The sequence below is a fragment of the Cetorhinus maximus genome, chromosome 18 (assembly GCF_964194155.1).
Source record: "Cetorhinus maximus chromosome 18, sCetMax3.hap1.1, whole genome shotgun sequence".
Taxonomy (NCBI): domain Eukaryota; kingdom Metazoa; phylum Chordata; class Chondrichthyes; order Lamniformes; family Cetorhinidae; genus Cetorhinus; species Cetorhinus maximus.
The window spans coordinates 14,951,021-14,972,445 of NC_135896.1; the positions used below are offsets into that span (position 1 = coordinate 14,951,021).

At 46.9% G+C, this 21,425-nt stretch overlaps 1 protein-coding gene across 1 annotated transcript in view; it reads right to left on the bottom strand.

Moving 5' to 3' along the window:
• Nucleotides 1-10,194: 10,194 nt before the first annotated feature.
• LOC144693451 (prospero homeobox protein 1-like) overlaps nucleotides 10,195-21,425 on the bottom strand; it is a 37,136-nt gene continuing 25,905 nt past the window's right edge. The window contains exon 4 of the mRNA XM_078563322.1: nucleotides 10,195-11,382. Within this exon, the coding sequence (XP_078419448.1) occupies nucleotides 11,197-11,382 (186 nt within the window). The 3' untranslated portion in view covers nucleotides 10,195-11,196. The remainder of the gene's footprint in view (nucleotides 11,383-21,425) is intronic.

The following is a 21,425-nucleotide window of genomic DNA, read 5'->3' on the forward strand; positions in this document are numbered from 1 at the left end:
AGTGAGCAATCCATTTTACAAGTTGTTATATTTTTTCTTTAAAATAAATTCTTCATCTTGATTTAATTTTTGGTGCTACTTCTACTGTCCTCAAAACTGATTTTAAAAAAAAGCTTCTGCAATGGCTCCGTGCATCTATGCAGTGAGTAGCTGAGTAATACAGATTGAGAAGTTTCTTGGTTTTAGCCAATGACAGTGCATGCCAAAATTACTTCAATCCCACCTGGATTAAGATGACGAAAATTGCAATCAAGCTAGACAGGATCAGGGTTGGCCTTAGAGATTGATCATTATTCAGGCATATCAAGCATATTGACCCCTTAGGGGCAACTCTGAAGAACTGCATCATTTGCTGCAGCAAGGAGTCAAAATTGTCAAGTTACCACAAATTATTGCTTTTCACCAACTACCAGTAGATACACTATAGTAGAGACTCCCCATCCACTTTAAGCTCTGAATAGCAGCAGGACTAAGATCAGGAATTCAACACAATAAGGAAATGAATCTGTATCTCCCCACTTTTAGTATTATTCACTTGTGCTCCAATGTACTGCCACTAAACAATTCTTGCATGAAAATATTGCAGGTCTGCCCAGGATAGAAGCAGGCTGTTTGGTGATTGATAAAAATGCCTGAAAGTGGGGAAAGCCAGTCAGCTGATTAAATCTTCTCCATATTGACCAAGTATGGAGTTTGGATCTGTAGGGTCGCTGGAGATGGCACCATTGAAGCTGGAGGCCCTCTGAATGGGCATACTGCATCTCCAGCCATTGGGAAAGGCACTTGCGTCGGTGTCCCCTTGTGCACTGCAAGCCTCCTGACTGGTGCTGTCATGACTCACAGCCCTGCCAGCTGCTTTGATGTTGTATTTGCAAACTTGAACCACGTAGGTCAATTCAACATATTTGCACATATTCATCAAAGAACATGTCTTTTGACCTACGGGGCACTGGGCTGCATTTTTTTGGAGGTGTTTTTTGAGAACTGATGTTTAAAATCAGGGAGAAAATAGGAAGTGCTGCCAAAGTTGTGGGAGTTGTGGTGGCAGTACCTCTTGGTCAGCAACATGACCATGAGATGGAGTAGAGGCTGCAGAGAGGGAAACTCTAGGACAGAGGTTCCCAAACTGTGGGTTGCAATTCCCATTGGGGTCACAGGATGAGATTTTGGGGTCATTAGCTCCAAGGCCATAGAGCTTGGATTGAGTTTTGACAGCCATGAGCCATGTCCATGTGTTTTTCTGTCGGTAGTTGTTACTTAATCATCTGTTCTCTGAGGCCCAGTACAGGCATAGCCTGTAAAAAGGTGGGTTTTCAGGGCAAACCCAGCAGTTTTAAACGCCCTCAACAAATATCCACCCCCCACTGCCCACTGCTGAAGGACTCTCAACAGCCCCATCTCACCTGCTCAACCCCACTCCCCGCATTGCCCCCCCGACCCCCCCCAATTTTCACGCTGCGGTCACACAAAGTCTAAAGCATTAAAATGGGGTCAGATTTGGAAAAAGTTTGGGAAGCACTGCTCAAGGAAGAGGGAAGAGAAGGAGGCCTCAATATAGAGGGTTTTTCAGGAGCACTTTTCCTGCATACACCTGACCCAAGAGCAGTGTCTCATGAAACTCAGGTTCAACAAGGGGGTGGTCACCTCCTATACCCCAACCTGGAGCCCCACGCCAGAGCAAGGACAGTGCTATCCATGGCCACCAAGGTCACCGCTGACCTAATTTTTTCTGCACTTGGATCCTCCCAGCTGGGATAAGGAGACATTTCCAACATTTTCCAGTATGCCACTCATTAGCACATTTGGGCAGTCAGAGGCCAACTGCTCCAGCTGAGGACAGTACATCATCTTCTCTTTCAAGAGGGACACGCAAGACAGATGAAAGGGTACATGGCTTTGCCAGGATAGTGATGATATGGGTTGCCATTGTACATGCACGTGGCTCTCCTGACAGTGTGACCCCCCCTGGGCAACAGGGAGTGGTTCAGAAAAAGCAAAGTTTACCATTCTATAAACATGCAGCTGGTGTGCAATCACATCAAAAGCATCATGATAGTGATTGCTCACTATCCTGGCAGCAGCTACGAAGCATTCATCTTGTGCAGTTCCTCCAACTCACTAGACCCTCCTAGAGGGACTTGTTGCTCAGGGACCACCCCCACTACACATGGTTGATGACCTCATCCTCCGCCATCCAATAATGCAAGAAGAGCACGAGTACGAGGAAAGCCCCAGAGCCACACACAATATTGTAGAGCAGCCAATCTGCATTCTGAAACAACAGTTCTGCTGGCTTGGTCAATCAAGGCTAGCCTTCCAGTACACACCAGAGAGGGTCTCAAAGACTGTGGTGATGATCTGCATTCTACACAATATTGCCACCATGAAGGCTCAGCCATTGCCTGAAGGTGTCCAGGGGCCACCAATAGAGGAGCAGGAGGAAGAGGAACAGGAGCAGGCACCCTGAAACCCTAATAACTGGACAGGCTGTCAGAGAGCCCATTATCAGGTTCTGCTTTCAATGAAACTACCACCCCTGCTCACCATGGACCCATTGTGGACCCGCCGTAACATCCATCTGAGACATCCCAGCATAGCCTCCCCTTGACCACCTGCAAAAATCTTCTCATGAACATCTTTATCCAAGAACACACCTAATTATACAGAAATGAACTATTCACCCTTGCGCATTCCCTTACTACCTGTCTTGAGGGTGCCTTTGCCTGTCCTATTATTCCTACACACTGCTACCCCAATGGCGTCAGCATGGCTAATGGAAGGCTGCTTGCTGACTTTCACTGGAAGAGACTGCAGATGACCTTGCAGGACATTATCAATCAGCCCTGCTTCTGAAGGCCCAGGTTTGGAATACACCAGCTTGGCACTGACAGCTGCAATCTGGGTTGGCTGACTGAAAGGCATCAGCAAGGGCATGAGTGGAATGGCATTGATGGGAGCACAAATGATGTTATCCCGAGAGAGGACAACAGTTTCATGCTACATTGTGCCACACCAATTCTAGTAATTCTAGTAATCTGCTGGAGGACAGATTGCTGGGCTGCTGCGAGAGCCTGCAAGACCCTCTAAGTACTGAGATCCACAACCATGATGGCAGCAGTCTGAACTTTCAAGGCAGCAGGCATGGATGGCATGACATCAGTCTGAGCTTCCAGTACAGCACTTAGACATTGGGTGGCTGCTGCCTGTGCTGCAGTAGAAAGTGTGAGACAACAGCCACCAGATGCTCCATCATGTTTGGATGTGTTTGTACTCTCATGGAGTTGGCCATCATTTCCACATGAAAGGATGGGCGCCAAACTCTGCCTGATGCCCTCTGCCACATTAGAGCTGGCCTCCTCCACTGTTCTTAACGGGAGGTTGTCTGGCACTTACCTGGGAGAGGTGGTGGACCTGCGAGGAAGCAACCCAGAGCGGGAGAGTATAAATCGGGACTGAGGCTTGAGGTCTACACCACTTACCTGGGAGTTGGAGAGGCACGCCAGTCAGCTACTCAGAACCGGCCTGCACTGGGTTCGAAAGGAGAGTGAGAAAAAGCAAATAGTGACATCACAGGAAAACCGTAAGTTCATTGTTTGGTAAGAAACTGCAGTTAGGAACTGTCTTCAAATTGCTGTAAATTAGAAAAGTGCATTTTTTTTTAAGAGAAGTAGCTATGCTTGGATTTAAGCAAGAAACACCAGGAATAAGGGAAAGTCAGGGCCAGTATAATAAAGTAAAATAAAGTTAAGACATGGCAGGGAAGCACGATCAAGTGAAATATGTGTCCTGCAATATATAAGAAGTCATGGACGGCACTGGTGTCCTAGATGACCCCATGGTCAGGAAGTGCTGCTAGCTGCAGAACCTTGAGCTCCGGGTTTCAGAGCTTGAGCGGTGGCTGGAGTCACAGTGGCACATCACGAGGCTGAGAGCTATGTGGAAAGCACGTTCAGAGAGGTGGTCACACTGCAGCTTAGGACCCTGGAGGCAGAAAGAGAACGGGTGACCACCAAGCAGTGCAAGAGAACTAGGCAGGTAGCGCAGGAGTCCCCTGGGGTCCTGCTCATAAATCGGTTTTCCATTTTGGAAACTGGTGAGGGTGTTGGTTCCTCAGAGGAGTGCAGTCAGACCCCAGTTTGTGGCACCACGAATGGCTCAGCTGTATAGGAGGGGAGGAAGAAGAAAAAAAAGGCAATAGTGATATTAGTTAATACTAATGAATTAGAATTCATTAGTTAGGGGAACAGACAGGCAATTCTGTGGCCGTAGATGTGATTCCAGGATGGTATGTTGTCTCCCTGGTGCAGTGTCAAGGATGTCACCGAGCAGCTGCTCATTCTTATCGGGGAGGATGATCAGCCAGAAGTCGTGGTCCACGTTGGTACCAATGACTTAGGTAGGAATGGGGATGCGTTCCTCCGAACAAAACTTGGAGAGCTAGGTCGAAAATTAGCAAGCAGAACCTCAAATGTAGTAATCGCCAGATTGCTCCCAGTGCTAAATGCCAGTGAGTATAGAAATAGGAGGATAAGGCAGGTGAATACATGGCTGGAAAGATGGTGCAGGAGGGAGGGCTTCAGATTCTTGGGACATTGGGACTGGCTCTGGGCAAGATGGCACCTGTGCAAGCTGGATGGGTTGTACCTGAACAAAGACAGGACTGAGTTCCTTGTGGGGCGTTTTGCTAGTGCTGTTGGGAGGGCTTTAAACAAACTTGGCAAGGGTGTGGGAACCAGGAGAGAATAAAAGAGAGGAATACCAAGGTGCACAAAATACTGGGAAAGACGGATAGCACTAGTACAGAGATTAGTAAATTAATAGGTGGAGTCGGATTAAGGCAGAAAGTCGTAAAGTCTAAATCAGGGTTACTGTGCATGTATGTGAATGCACAGCGTATAGTAAGTAAGATTGGGGAGTTACAAGCACAGGTTGCCATGTGGAAATATGATGTTGTGGCAATAACAAAGGCCTGGCTTAAGGAAGGACAGGACTGGGTGTTCAATATCCCTGGGTACAAGGTGTTCAGAAAAGATAGGAAAGGAGGAAAAGGAGGAAGGGTGGCAATATTAGATAAGGGGCGCATTGCAGTGCTGGAGAAAGAGGATATCCCAGAGGGTTCAAGGACAGAATCAATTTGGCTTGAGCTAAGGAACAAAAATAGTGCAATTACATTGCTCGGTGTAGTCAATAGATCGCCAACTAGTGGGAAGCATGTAGAGGAACAAATTTTCAGGGAAATTACAGAGAGGTGCAGACATTATAGAGTAGTTATAATGGGGCATCAAGGGTCAATGAAGAAACATTTAGGAGACAGTGATCATTGTATCGTAAGGTTTAGGATGATGGTAGAAAAGGACAATGTGCAATCCAGAGTAAGAATAATTAATTGGGGGTGAGCCAACTTCAGTGGGGCAAGAACAGAGCTGGGCCGGATAGACTGGAACCAAAGGTTAGCAGGAAAGACTGTAGCTGAACAATGGGCTACCTCCAAAAAAGAAATGGTTCGGGCACAGTCGAGGTATATTCCCTCAAAAGGGAAAGGTAGGGCAAACAAATCTAGAGCTCCCTGGATGAAAAAGGAGATTAAAATTAAGATAAAGAAGAAAAAGTGTGCTTATGACAGGCGTCAGGTAGAAAATACAATTGAGAACCAAGCAGAATACAGAAGGTTCAGAGGAGAAGTGAAAAAGCAAATAAAAGAAGCAAAGAGGGGTGATGAGAAAAGACTGGCAGCCAACATAAAGGGGAGTTCCAAAGTCTTCTATCGGCACACAAATAGTAAGAGGGTGGTAAAAGGAGGACTAGGGCTGATTAGGGACCAAAAAGTGGATTTACACATGGAAGCAGGGGGCATGGCTGAGGTGTTAAATGAATGCTTTGCATCTGCCTTTATCAAGGAAGCAGATGCTACTGAGGCCACAGTAACAGAGGAGGAAACTCTGTCATTAGAAGGGTTCAAAATTGAAAACGAGGAAGCTGGATAAACTGTTAGTACTGAAAGTTGACGAGGCATCAGGACCGGATGAGATGCATCCAAGGATATTGAAGAAGAAATTGCAGCGGCACTGACCATAATCTTTCAGTCTTCTCTAGACTCAATGGAGGTGCCAGAGGACTGGAGAATTGCAAACATTACACCCTTGTTCAAAAAAGGCTGCAAAGATAATTCCAACAATTACAGACTAGTCAGTTTAATTTCAATGGTGGGGAAGCTTCTTGAGACGATTATTCAGATAGAGTTAATAGTCACATGGAAAAATGTGGGTTGATGAGGAAGAGCCAGCATGGATTTTTAAAGGGGAAATCATGTTTAACTAACTTGCTGGAGTTTTTTGAAGAGGTAACAGAGAAGGTTGATGAGAGTAATGTTGTTGATGTGGTGTACATGGACTTTCAAAAGACATTCGATACGGTGCCACACAACAGACTTGTGAGAAAAGTTATAGCTCATGAAATAAAAAGAACAGTAGCAACATGGATACAAAATTGGCTGAGTAATAGGAAAGAGCGAGTAATAGTCAATGGATATTTTTCGGGCTGGAGGAAGGTTTGTAGTGGAGTTCCCTAGGGGTCGGTATTGGGACCCTTTCTTGATATATAATAATGATTTAGATCTAGGTATGCAGGGGACAATTTCAAAGTTTGTGGGTGATACGAAACTTGGAAGCATTGTAAACTGTGAGGAGGACAGTATAGAACTTCAAAAGGACATAAACAAGTTGATGGAGTGGGCAGATAGGTGGCAGATGATGTTTAATGCAGAGAAGTGTGAGGTGATGCATTTTAGTAGGAAGAACACGGAGAGACAATATAAAATAAGGGGTACAATTCTTAAGGGGGTACAGGAGCAGAGGGACCTGCGTGTATATATGCATAGATCACTGAAGGTGGCAGGATAGATGGAGAGAGCAGTTAACAAAACGTACAGTATCCTGGGCTTTATTAATAGGGGCATAGAGTACAAGAGCAGGGAGATTATGCTGAGCTTATATCAGACACTAGTTAGACCTCAGCTGGAGTATTGTGTACAGTTCTGGGCTGTAGGAAGGATGTGAACTCATTGGAAAGAGTGCAGAAGAGGTTTACAAGAATGGTTCCAGGGACGAGAAACTTCAGTTCTGAAGATAGATTGGAGAGGCTGGGACTGTTCTCCTTGGAGAGGAGAAGGCTGAGAGGAGATTTGACAGAGATGTTCAAAATCATGAGGGGGCTGAACAGAGTAGATAGGGAGAAGCTGTTCCCGCTTGTAAAAAGATTGAGAATGAGAGAATCAAATTTAAAGTGATTTGCAAAAGAAGCAAATGTGATGCAAGAAAAAACTTTTTCACAGCGAGTGGTTCGAATGCAGTGCCTGGAAGTGTAGTGGAGGCAGGTTCAATTGAGGCAATCAAGAGGGCATTAAATGATTATTTGAATAGAAATAATCTGCAAGGATACAGGGAGAAGGCAGGAGAATGGCACAAAGTCATAATGCTCATTCGGAGAGCCAGTGCAGACATGATGGGCCAAATGGCCTCCTGCGCCATAACATTCTGTGATTCTGTTAATGCCTCAAGCATCTCATCCCAGCTTGTTCATCAGTACTCTTGTATGCTGCTCCATCAAAGTCTTCATTTGAGTACCTTACAGCAGAACCCGCATGTGACTTTGCCTTCCAATGAGCTGGTACATAAGCTATCCTTTCCCTCTGGCCTGGCTGCAGCTTATTTGTGCCTGGTGGCTCTCCACATGCTGATCTGATTTTAATCTATCCTCTAAAGTTCTCACAGTGCCAATATCTGAGCTGGTGGCTGCAAGTGTCAAATGCAGTGATAGTGCTTCCTCATCACCGGTGTGGTGTTGCTCTCTGTCTTCATCCTGGGGTATGCTGTGGCTAGCCAGACAGCAGTTCTTGGGTATTTGAAAGCAGAAAAGCAGAGGGAGAAGTTTGGTGTGACCATGAACCTCTTGATGTTCTCACCCCATCTGCTGCTAGATATTAGCATGATGATGAGGAAGATGAGAAGGGATATAAGCAGTAACTTACCATCATCCTAGATGGTGTCAGTAATGTCAGATATCATATGCTCTGTAGCAACCAGAAGTATAATTTGCAGCACCATCTCCTCCAACAGGCTCCGTGGATGGAACAATGCCCTGCTGTTATGGGCAACCTTGTCCTGAAAAAGAGAGGGCAGAATGTCAATGATTGTGTTGCACTGTGTTTAGGTGATGTAGCTGCCATTGCTGAATAGCTACATGGAGGCAGCATGAGCTAGGTGTGAGGCAGGCATCATTGGTGGGTGTGATGTAGTACGTGAATATTAGGTGCAAGTCCTGCATGTTAGTGAATGCTGCTGGGTGAGTAATTGGGGTCTGGTGCAATGAGTAACATGAGAGACTGGATAGTTTGATTATACTGAAGTGAAGAAGCATTCACTGATCTTAACCATGAATATGAGGGCATTAAACTTCTTTCGGCACTGCTGCCATGTCCTCAAGCTCAGGCACCAGCTTTGACCTCCCTTGTCACCTGCTCCCATTCCCTTCAGGTGGTCTGCCAAGGGCCAACTGGCTCCCTGTGGAAACTTGACATCTCTTCTTCTATCCTCCTCACTAATGCCTCCAGCACCATGTGCGTGAACTTGAGAACCCTCTCCCTGGCCTGGTGCTCCATATTCCTTGGTCAGTGTTGCAGCAATATCAATCTGCAACAGCCTTCTGTTATCCAGTGCAGCTTCTCTTTTAGAGGGACAGACCGTCTTTAAGAGCTGGAGGCTAGCTGGAACACATGCTATCCTCCTGCACTGTTAGGCCCCCTGCTGAGTGTGCAGCCAGGCAACGAGGTGGGACCCCCTGCGCTGCATGACCCAATCAGTTCAATGAGGAGGGAGCATGAAATTTGCAGGCTCTGGACAGGTCATAAATCACAAATTTGCAAATTCTCCAAGCAAACTTTGTGAAGTCGGGATGGTGTGGGGTGGCGGGGGATGGTGGGTGGTTGGAGAGGGCAAAAGAGATTTCCTTTTCATTCTTCCTGTGAAAATTTTGTGTTTATAAAGAAAATAATAAATCCAATAAGGAATTCAGCTGAAACTTCTTTATGTAGAACTTGTTACCATATAGAGTGGTTGAGACGAATAGTATAGATAAATTTAAGAGGAAGCTAGATCCATTTAGAAGAAAGGAGTAGATGGATTGGTTTGTAGGCAGAGATGAAGTAGGGTGAAAAGAAGCTTGTGTGGAACAGCAATGATCACTTGTATTTATACAGTGCCTTTAACATAGTAAAACATCCCATGGTTCTTCACAGGAGCCTCATCAAACAATGACACTATGCCACCTAAGAAGATGGTAGTGAAGGTCACCAGATGATTGGTGGAAGAGGCAGGTTTTGAAGGAACGTCTTAATGGAAGAAAGAGAAGTAGAGGCAAAGAGGTTTGAGAGGAAATTCCAGAGCCTATAGGGCCCAAATTGTTGAAGACACAGCTGTCAATGGTGAAGCGATTAAAACAGAAATAAACCTGTTGGGCTGAATGGCCTGCTTCTGTGCTATAAAATTCTATGTATAAATCAGTTTAAAATTTTGCAACATAAAATACACAAAGAGAATCTTCATTATGTAGCGAAAAGGCAGCTGAGTCATTTTAAAGGGAAAAGTAAGCATGCAAGATATGACACCACTGCCCTTTGACCTCTCATGTAACATCAAACAGGTGACAGGGAGAAGTGATTGATCATGCGCCACAATCTACCTGTATCTAGTCGGTTACCAACTTAAGTCATGAATTCTTACTGCCTAGCAATAACAACAGAAATCGAAAAGTAAATGTCAAAGCAGTCCATCAAGATGTAAAGTTCCTTCAGGGAGACTGATGAGGCAGTGTGTGGCTGAACACTTTTGATTAGACATTATCTGAGATCTGGTGTAATGATTACAGCCAGCGCAGATCAGAAAACCCCCTGCACGCCTCTCACTATTTCCTACCGATGGCACAGACTTCAATGTAAGAAGTTGGTCAAGAACATGTTCACCCCTTTTGTCTGACCAGCTCCATAACTTCCCATCAGGCTAGAGATGGGAGTGGCACAGTGGGAGCCAGGGGTTCATTATAGAACTCAGCCCCTGATCATTCCATCATTATTGGGAAAGTTTGTCCTCCTCCTCCTCCTAGTATTTTTCTATATTTTCACAACATCACTTCTTTTTGAAACTATTAATATTGCTGAGGATATCTCCCTAGCTTCTGATTTGTTTTGTATCTTCACATACACTTTTTCCCCCTTTGGGGAAGGGTGATGAAAAGATTAGCAGGCTAATTATCCACCAGTTGAACTGTATCATAAACACTTCTTCCGTGGCCAACAAGTCCTGGAATGAGACTTGAAGCCAGAGCTTCTGGCTCAGAGGCAGGGGTGCTACCTACTGAGCCACAAGCCCTCTCACCTGGTCACTGATGAAAGGGCATGTAACCTTGGTTTCCCTCCTATTGTGTTTGGAGGCCCCCTGCTTGGTTCCAGTGTCTGGACCACAGAGTTTGGTGAATAGGTAACCTGCTTCAAGATTTCTGGAACTGTCCCTTTGATTGATGATGACATCCCCATCTGAACTTCTTTCCCCCTCCAACTCCTCCATTCTTGCTCAGCAGGACTCTGATTTGGAAAGCAGTGAGATAGGGATAGAGTTGATGACCTTCTATTCTGTGGAACCACACATCAGTGCTTGAGTACACAGCATGCTCCACCAGGAGGATGTCCTTTTCTTTAGAAAAGAAGTTGCCAACATTAATTATTATCAACTCTGGCAAGTTCATATTTATAATGACTGTCCTGAATGAGTCCACTGAATTGTTCTTTTCACAGCCAGGAATTCTCATCCTATATAACAAGAGGAATTCCTATTGCTGTAATCTTCTACTTGCAAAAAGGAAGATGGCGAAGCGGGGGAGAGGCAATGAAAGCCACTATTGTACCTTTGAACACAGCAACAGTAGCAGGCCATTCAGCCCCTCGATTCTGCTTCACCATTCAATTAGATCACGGCTGACATGTATTTCAACTCAATTACCTGCCTTAGCTCATATCCCCGGTACCCTTAAGAAAAACTTATCAATCTCAGTCCTGAAGGCTCCAATTGTCGCCAAGCATCAGAATGTGCAGTGCTGCAGATTGTTGCCCCTTTCACTCAGCGCCAGAGGCTGGTGCAGCCCACAATTCTAATTATACAGGACGTCTTGCAGGCTCCCCTGAGAATTAAATGCTTCGGGGACCTCGCTGTCCAGTTTACAGATCACCTTATAAATGCTTTTCTTCCAGGAAGGGTCTGAGTCTTTCCCAGAATAGATGGCGTTAAAAAATTCTCGAAGTGTCACCTCCGCAACTTCCAAAAACTGCTTGGGAATCTGAGGAAAGAAAAAAGAATAACAAATGCAAGTGTGATGATTCAGTCGATTGCAGAAAACCCTAAAAAACAGCATCCACTCTCCTACCAGTGAAATGTAGAATTAAAATGTATCTTCAACCCTCTTTCATTTATTAGATAATTTCCTTATCTCCCTCTAGGCTCTCTCAATGATTCAGCGAGTTTACCCAGTGAGGTCCTAAACCTCAAGAAGCAGGAAGGTCACAGGACTGATCCTTAGGCTAAGCTGAGATAGATGGAATGGCATAGAGATGCTAAAATTGGTCTTCCTCTCTGCCTCCCTCCATAAACTCGAGCTCATCCATAACTCAGCTGCCCATATCACACCAGGTCTCACTCATCAAACACTCCTGTGCTTGCTGACCATTGTTGGTTCCCAGTCCATCAAGACCTTGATTTTCAATTTTTCATCCACGTTTCAAATCCAAATTCCTAACTCTGAAACTTCATCCAACTCGACAAGCCTCTGAGATCACCACACCTTTCCAATCCTGGCCTCTTGAGCAGCCCCAATTTTCATTCCCCACTATTAGTGGCCATGCCTTCAGCTGCCTGGGCCTAAAGCTCTGGAATTCCTACCCTAAACCTCTTCGCATGTTTACCTCTCCTCCTTACAGATGTCCTTTAAAACCTAATACTTTGACCAAGATTTTCATCACCTATCCTAATATTTCCATGTGTAGCTCAGTGTCAAACTTTATTTGATAATCTTCCATGAAGCACCATAGGACATTTTGCTATGTTAAAGGCATTACAGAAATGCAAGATGTTGTTGTCGTTAGTTTGTTGAGCTAAGGAGGTGAGGAGAAAATCAGCAAGTGTTTCTGCTCCTGGTCACTGTCCAGTGATTGATGCTGGAAATCTGTTTGGATAGTGTGGAGAACAGGATTACAGTTGGTGGTAATGATTTATATAGTTGAAAAGCTGGCCAGAACTCACTGTCACGGCTTTTGTATGAAGAATTGCTACCTGGATGAGTTATGGCGTGCAAGTAGCACCTAAGGAGCCGTACCTCAGCAAGGACTCAATGGGTAAAATTATCCCAGATTTCCACAAGTGCAGTAATGGTTGGGAAAAAAGTTGTTTTACCCATTGGCTGCAATGGCGGATTTTCACGCCGTATCGTCCCATTCCCACCTCATTAATTATGCAGCCACAGGAAATGTGCCGTCTCGCTGGCGTTTGGCCTCGATTTGCCCACCCTACCATTGCCTTGCCGCTTCCTCACGCAGGGTACCATATTTAAACTGCAGCCACGTGCATACATAATGCTTGCAGCCCAGGACTGCTCCAGTGAAGACATGGCCCCAAGAGCCAAGAAGAGTGCAGCCCCCCGATTCAGTGACACATCCCTGGGACGCCTTCTGAACGCCGTGCAGGCCCGCCACGATGTCCCCTATCCCCCGCTCTTGCCGCAGGAGGCCCATCAGTCTCACCATTCTGGCTTGGGAGGTGGTGGCAGAAGTGGTCAGTGCCAATGCTGCACACAAGAGGTTGGCCATCCAGTGCAGAAAATGGATGAATCACCTCACGCCAGGGTAAGGCAACCGTCTTTTCATTCTAAATTCTCACACTTACAGGGCCATCACACATTCACTGGTATCTCACTCATTGCCAGCTCAAGGGACATCACCAGTCACTCTCTCACACACCCCCTCACATCTCCATCTGGCCTCATCCCCTCTGGAAACTGCCTCCTCAACCCTCACCGCCTTGAGGCCACTTGCACAGATCAACATGTGCCCTGTTATGACCCAGCAGTCGGTAAAGCTGAGTTATCTAAAAATCCCAGAGGGAAACTTCAAACAACTGCCATAACCTATATTTTTAAGTGGTATGTTTGAGATGCAGCTTTCAATTCAGGAATCAGACCACCAGTTTGAGAGGTTTTATATTAAACTAAATGAAACATTTTATTAATTTACACAAGTTAAATATACACACATGGCTACAAATTACTACTATCATAATTTTTAACAAATTCCCAAATTAATCTCCATTAAGGCAACATCAGCCCATAGACTTTCAACAGACACCAGGCAAAGCGTTTTCACCTTACAAATTCAACATGAGGTTCCTCTCACTTTGGTTCCTGTGGAGACAGTTGTAGGCTTACAGCTACTTTGATCTTACATTGCCTCTGCCCTTCACACACGAAAACTGCTATCAGTTACATCCAGCACATCTCATTGAGTGTAAATTCTCATTGTATCACCAGCCTCTTTGAACTCCACCTCTTCTAACAATAAAACCCCTTTCATAGTACCAATTTTATTAGTAATATAAACATATGGCTTGGCCTCTGCTAGCTAGGTGCCAGATTTCACCCCACTTCTTGAATGCTCTATTCAATAAATGCAAATGCACCCTGCCTCTCTTACATCTCAAAACTAGTACACATCAAAGCACTCAGACTAGCTGGTTTTCATCCAATTAAGACACACCCACAGACTAAACCCCTATTTTAAAAGAAAAATATTTTCCAATATTATTATATACATTAATAGCTTCATGACATGCCCCCACACACACCCTGGGATACCCACTGCCCAGTACAGCCCTCGCCCTGCAGCCTCTTCCCTTGCCTGAGGCCACTTTTCCCCCTTCCCCAAGCAAGCCCTAGTCCTGCAACCATTGAAAAACCCCGACCTTAAAATCCTGTGGCTGCTTGACCTCCCTCTCCTATCCTGGCCTCTCTCCGATCCCTAATCATCCACTTTCCACACATCCCAGGTTTTCCCTACCCTCCCTGCCCTGGGACCTCATAAACCTACCTTGCCCACTCTTCGGATGACGGGAAGGGAAACTTCATTATCCGAAATATCCAGGCCTATGTCTTTGATACAGTGTGTTGAAAAACTAACTAATTTAGATGTCAAATCACAACACAAAATTCTGATTACAGTACAAATAACTGCTGGAAATGATGATAGAAGTGTGGGGCTTTTTTTGAAGCTGGATTGTCAAATGTTTCCATAATTTGCTCCACTTCAATACCTCAATCTGTCTCTTCACACTGAGAGCGGGTGCAGCAGATAGTCCCAATGTCCCTCTACATCCTGCCACTATAAGCAGGAGATACTCCATGATAGCCTCAGGATTGAACTTCTTGTCTCTCTCTCTCTGTGCAGGGAGGTGCATGTAGGTGGGTGGTAACAGGGTAACTTGTGTATGGCACAAACTGGTATCTCAACACCAGACCATGGTTCCAATATTCTCTGCCAACAAGACCTCCCACATAAAATGCATCCCAATATTCGATAAAATGTAATACTGCAAATGCTAACAATCTAAACAAATGAGTAAATGTTGGAAATACGTAACAAGTCAGCTCTGAAAGAGAAATTCAGGTGGTAGTGTCTGAAATGGCCCTTGATCCCACCCCTTCAGATGATTAAAGATTGCATGTGAAAGGTTAATCTCCTTGACTGCCAATTGATCATCTTAACATTTCCAGCAGTTTGCCTTTGTAGATTACTCACACGCTGGAAATAAGGCTACCAAATCCCTATTGTGTCACACTCACCCACACCAGGTCTTCCCCTTTATAAGTTCCAACACATTCATTGCTGCAAATGTTAGAGGGGACTGAACTGAATAACCCGAAAATGGTCATGGTGATTGTGATGTGCAATTAACCCGTGCCCATTGACTGAAATACAGGCAGCACAGCAACTTCAGGCTGCCTGATCATTTGAAAGATTTCTGCTAGCAGCCAGTGCTAAATTGTATTACCTGGAAAAACTCAGCAGGTCTGGCAGCATCGGTGGAGAAGAAATCAATCAACATTTCGAGTCTTCATGACCCTTCGGCAGAACTGAAGCATAGTTAGGAGAAAGATGAAATATAAGCTGGTTTAAGGTGGGGGGGCGGTGGGAGAGAGAGAAGTTGAGGGTGTGGTGATTGTGGAGATAAGCAAGCAGTGATAGGAGCAGATAATCAAAAGATGTCACAGACAAAAGGATCAAAGAGGTGTTGAAGGTGGTGATATTGTCTAAGAAAGGTGCTAATTAAGAATGGATGACAGGACACTCAAGGTACAGCTCTAGTGGGGGTGGGGTGGAAAGACTAACAAAATTTTAGTTTTAGATTTAAAAATAATGGAAATAGGTGGGAAAAGAAGAATCTATATAAATTATTGGGAAAAAAAAGGGAGGGGGGAGAAACGGGGTGGGGATGGGGGGGGCAGTTTAAGATCTAAAGTTGTTGAATTCAATATTCAGCCCGGAAGGCTGTAAAGTGCCTAGTCAGAAGATGAGGTGCTGTTCCTCCAGTTTGCGTTGGGCTTCACTGGAACAATGCAGCAAGCCAAGGACAGACATGTGGGCAAGAGAACAGGGTGGAGTGTTAAAATGGCAAGCGACAGGGAGGTTTGGGTCTTTCTTGCGGACAGACCGCAGGTGTTCTGCAAAGCGGTCGCCCAGTTTGCGTTTGGTCTCTCCAATGTAGAGGAGACCGCATTGGGAGCAACGAATGCAGTAGACTAAGTTAGGGGAAATGCAAGTGAAATGTTGCTGTGTACCTTGAGTGTCCTGTCTTCCATTCTTAATTAGCACCTTTCTTAGACAATATCACCACCTTCAACACCTCTTTGATCCTTTTGTCTGTAACATCTTTTGATTATCTGCTCCTATCACTGCTTGCTTATCTCCACAATCACCACACCCTCAACTTCTCTCTCTCCCACCGCCCCCCCACCTTAAACCAGCTTATATTTCATCTTTCTCCTAACTATGCTTCAGTTCTGCCGAAGGGTCATGAAGACTCGAAACGTTGACTGATTTCTTCTCCACCGATGCTGCCAGACCTGCTGAGTTTTTCCAGGTAATTCTGTTTTTGTTTTGGATTTCCAGCATCCGCAGTAGCTTTTAGCTTTTTGTTTTTATCTCTGTGCTAAATTGTTGATGTGCTGCACGCATCAGTAGGGGAACCAAAATCATAGAATCTCAGCTCCATTTAAAACTTGCCTCACCTATAAATTGGGAAGTGCATGTGGCTGCAGCAAAGTGTCAGGAGTTGTGTAGGAATTGAAGCTGTCTTGGAAAACAGTACGGGAGAGAATGGGCTCCAATGTTTTTAGGTGCTATACCAGCCGCCTTGGTGAAGAGGAGGAGGGATGTTCCGTATTTGCAAAGGGCCCTCCAGACACATGAGGCAGAATTTTGCCCTTGGTGGGGGTGCTTGGCAGAGGCAGGCGGGGGTGTTCGGGAAGCCAACCGCCACCTGCAATCGGCACCGGACCGCGATTTCATCCTGGTGGGCCAATTAAGGTTTTCCATTATTGGGCATAATTGGTCATTACTGAGCTCAGAGCTAGTGACAGTGATACCGAAGATGATGGTATCCTCATACCTAATCTTCCTTCACACATCCCACTTCCTCCTCATCCTACAATCTCTTCTGATTTACAAGTTGCAGATGGCGTAAGCATGCAGTTCTTAATTCCCATGCCCCTCTCTCATCACAAACCTACTTTTATGCCTTTCTCTTTTCAGACACCTGGAAACTGATCTAGCCAGGCAGAGAAGGAACACCAACAAAAGAGTGATGATGGAGGCACAGCATTTTCACTCGATTTCACACTCGTAGCCACCAGCTCAGATACAAAAGCTGCAGTATCTGGAGGATGGATTAGAGGCAGGATCTGCACATGGTGAGACACTGGGCATGAGTACAGTGTAGCCCGGGCAAAAGTAAGGATGCAGCAGGTATCAGCTCACCAGCAACCAAGAGGACATATGGGTTCTGCTGCAAAGGATTCAGATGAGATCATTGATGGGGCAGCCCACAGTAGCAGGCTGATGGGTGTGCACATATAAATGATTGGTGCTTTGGACAACCTGCCAGAAAGCCTGCATTTAATGTCAAGGAACAAAGAGATGTTCAGCACTAACTTGGCACAGAGCTTTGCACAGATCTTGGGGCCCATCCTTTCCAGCATCTAAATGGTGTCCAATTCCATTCACACCCTTGTGGAGCCAACCATGATACAGCATCTGATGGCTGATGTCTCAGCTTCCATTGCAGCACAGGCAATAGCCAGTCAACATCTGGATGCTGCAGTTGACGCTTAGGTTGATGTCAGGCAAGGTCAGCTTACTGTTATGCAAGTTCCCACAAACAGTAACGTGACAACAGATAATCTGTGTTTGTCATGTTGATTAAGAGATAAATATTGGGCAGGACACCCAGGATAATTCCCCAGCTCTTCAGAACAGTGCCACAAGATCTTTTACATTCACTTGAGAGGGCAGACAGGCTTGGCTTAACATCTCATTTGAAAGACCGCACTGCTGACAATACAGCACTCCCTCAGTATTGCACTGGAGTGTCAACCTAAATTTTTGTTGTCAAAACTCGAGAGTGGGATTCGAACCCACAATTTTCTGACTCAGAGATAAGAGTGCTACCAACTGAGCCACAGTTGCTGAATGTAGTTAAATGTAGATCGTGCTCTTTGGATAGAGCCTCAGTGACTCCTTAACACCACAGCGGACAGTAAACTGCAAGGTGTAGCAAGTATCTCCAGCTCCAACCTGGACTAATCTCCAGATACGTAAAAGTTCATGCCATGGTTGCCTTCACATCCACAGGCAATGCCGTCCTTGCCGTGCCCTGAGGCTGCAGTTGTGACTTCATCAAGTGGAGGATTTCAGCGATGATATCTTTCTTAAAGTGTAGATATCTCACACATTGAGGTTCAGGTGGAGAATTCCTTCCTGAACACCCTAGCCAGATATTTACCTCCTGCTGAGAACCCTTCTCCCTCCTACCTCCTCCTCCCTCTTCCAGCAGGTTTTCCTACTCTGTGAGGCTTCTGTTCATTCTCCATGTCACGCTGTATTGCAAAAGGAATGCTTATTCCTGAACCCATGTCTAGGAACAATTGGTTTGCGCTCAAGCCTTGTAGTCAGGAAAAAGTCCAACAAACCTGCCACACCACTCCTATTAGATGCTTGCAATTTGAAAGAATTACAGAGAGAGTGCCAAACACATACAAAAAAAATTGAACCAGCAATTATGTATGTAGTTGATGATCCCTTTAAACAGTAGTGGTGAGGTGTGGGTGGGGTGGTCCTTCCTGTTACTTAATACACTCTCAGTTGCGCAAAGTTTAGGACAGAATTACCTGGCTGGTGGGGGGGATGGGGACGGAGCGGGCGCGGATCCTATCCGCCCACGATCGGGTCCATGCCGCCATTTCACGCGGGTAGGCCAATTAAGGCCCGCCCTGGGTGAATCGCGTCTCCTGAGGACAATGGGAGTGGGCAGCAGCAGCAGGATTGCAATGACTACCAGCGGCCTGTTTTAAAAAGTTGCTGCAGCCTTTCAAAGGCTGTGAATCATGGCCAGTGGTACGGCTCCCCAGGGCGCTGTTGGTGAGCAGGCCAGGCAGGAGGGTAGGGCAGAGGGGCACTGTGCCCCTCGTCTTTCCGATGATTGCTTCGCTGCCCTCCTCAAGGAGGTGGCAGCACAGCGGGAGGTCCTGGTACCCCAGGACGGGAGGAGGAGGCCCCCTGACATGACGAAATGTGCCTGGGAGGAGGTGGTGGAGGTGGTGAGCTCCCGGACGTGGTGCGGTGCACCTGGATCCAGTGTCGCAAGCACTTCAATGACCTGTTGCGCTCAGGAAGGGTGAGTATCATGTTGGCATTGGTCACTTAACTCAGCAGGTAGGCTTTCCCCCCTGGTGCCCCCCCCCACCCCAGTCTGAGTGTAGTGACTGCATTGAATCATTGACGGCATATGTCCTTCGCTGGGTGGGCCAGCAGATATTGCCCATGTCGAGGTCAGCCTGAGAGGGTGGTGAAGAGATGGGTTCTGCGCCCGCAGCATGTGGTACACTGAGACCCACATTACTGTTTTGGGGGCAACCTGGAGGAGCTGCACCTAGGTGCAGTGCTGGAACTCCAGGACATGTCAAAGTCAGGGTGATGACATGCTGGGAGGGGAGCTTCAAGGTGGCATTGACACCGATCGATCTGCTGTCCTCTGCACTCCACGTGCTTGTGGCTCCTTGCTATGGAAGGTTAGACTGTGTGGTGCCTAATGTGATGTAGGCAGCATTTGGCCGGGGGGCGTGGGGGGGGGGCACAGGCTGAGCATCTTTGTGTGAGTGTTCGGCAGCAGCCAGGTGAGGAGACTCTGGGGGTCTGCAATGTGCCACTCTGGTTGGGTTGGGCCGTCCGCAAAGAGAGCCCAGGTACAAGAAGCATTAATCAATGCTCATTTCTCCTTTTCAGGAGAAGAATGCACATAATGCAGCCAAACAGGTGAGGACTGGCGGCGGGCTGGCAGTTAGCGATTCTCAGCCGCTTCGAGCAGGAGGCCCTAGATCTGGAGAGGCGCCATAAGCCCAGGTCCACCGGTGTCGGTGAGGCTGGGGTGCCACGGGCAGGTATGTTTGCCCAGCAGTAAGATCACCATTGTTCTCCCAGCAGCCATGGCAGTGCTGAATGTTCAGTGATTGAAGTTTGCAACATGGCTTGACCATTGCTTATGGAAGGATGAGCGCATAATGATCCATGAGACAGGAACGCACATTGACATTGTCTCCATGTTAACTGGTCCAATGTCCTTGTTCTTTCTTTCAGCATCAACGGTCAGGGCCGGGAGGAGCAGCAGAGGCCCCCTCTCACATCTGAGGGCCCTGAAGTTTCACCAGCGTCACATCATCTCTGTCAGGCAGGCACCAGCGCAGATTCTAGCACCTTGGTGGGAATTAGAACTTCGGCTAGTGTCCCGGGGCTCAGCGGTGAGAGCACTTCACAGTCGCTCGAGGAGCTGGCAGAGACAGAGAGTGCCCATGGTGCCAGCAGTCGGAGGACTGCACGGGACCAGGCACATGCTCAGTCAGTGCCTGATGATGTGCCTCTGGAGTCATCTGTGATGCAGCAAGCGCAGGAAATGTGGCCAGGTGTGCAGGAGCATCTGGGGGAGATACATGAGGCTATGCTTGGCTTGGTGTCCATGGTAGAGGAGTCTATGTGGACTATCGCCGAAGCAATGAGCCTCATGTCCGAGCGCCATGCGTCCTCCATGGAGAGAGTGTGACTCTTGTGGAGAGGCTCCTCCAGGAGACCCATCAGGGCTTCCTGGGGATGTGCTCAGACCAGCAAGCCCTCATATTGGCATTGACCTCAGCTGGTCAGTGCGAGTGTGGGAGATGATCTGGGCACCAAGTTTCCCAGCTCGGTGCCCATCCATCTACTGTGAGCAGGGAGGTCTGAAGCAACCTCACGTCGGCGCAGCAGCTGCCTGTCATCTCTGCGGGCTCCTCTTGGGGCACTCCGGATGATGGCGGCAGCTCCTCCGCCCCTCTGCCAGTGACCGTTGCATCCGGTGAGGCTGCGACGACTGAGGAGGAGCCAGCTGTGGAACTGGCAGCTCCCTCCCAGGTGGGGCCAGCACGGGCTCCACAGGCCAGCGGACGCCAAGGTCAGAGGCCAACAGGGCAGCAGAGTGAGCAGGCTGTCTCAGATGCCACTCCCAGCGCGGGGGCGGCCCCAAGACGTAGCACCCGAAAACGTAAACATAAGGCACCTTAGGCACACCACGGGTTTATCACTGGTGTTTTTGTGTTGGCCCACAATGAGGTCTTTATGAGTTGGTGTGATTTTGAACACCTTTGTCATTTTGTTTCCTAAAGTTTCTTTGCTTGTAATATTAAATTCAGACATGTCACCATGGCTGAGGGTGTCTCTTTTCTTCTGCAGGTGGATGGTTTCCAAAAATGTTGAGTATTTTGTGGGACATTCAGCTTTATTAATAAGGCCCTTAGTTAATGTTCCTAACCAGGCAGATTTTGCACTTCGGTATCGAGTATCGAGCCTGCAGCCCAGGCTTGTCCTGGAGGTCCATATGTGGTGTGCTAGCTGAAGGTTCATTGGATTAAAGACTCCCGGGTGTCCCTGCCTCCCTGGAGTATGCCTGAGTCAGCATCTATCCCCTCAGCATTTCCCTGTGCATGCTCATCCTCGGACTCACTGCTGGACTCATCGTGTGCAGCCACAACCACTGCGT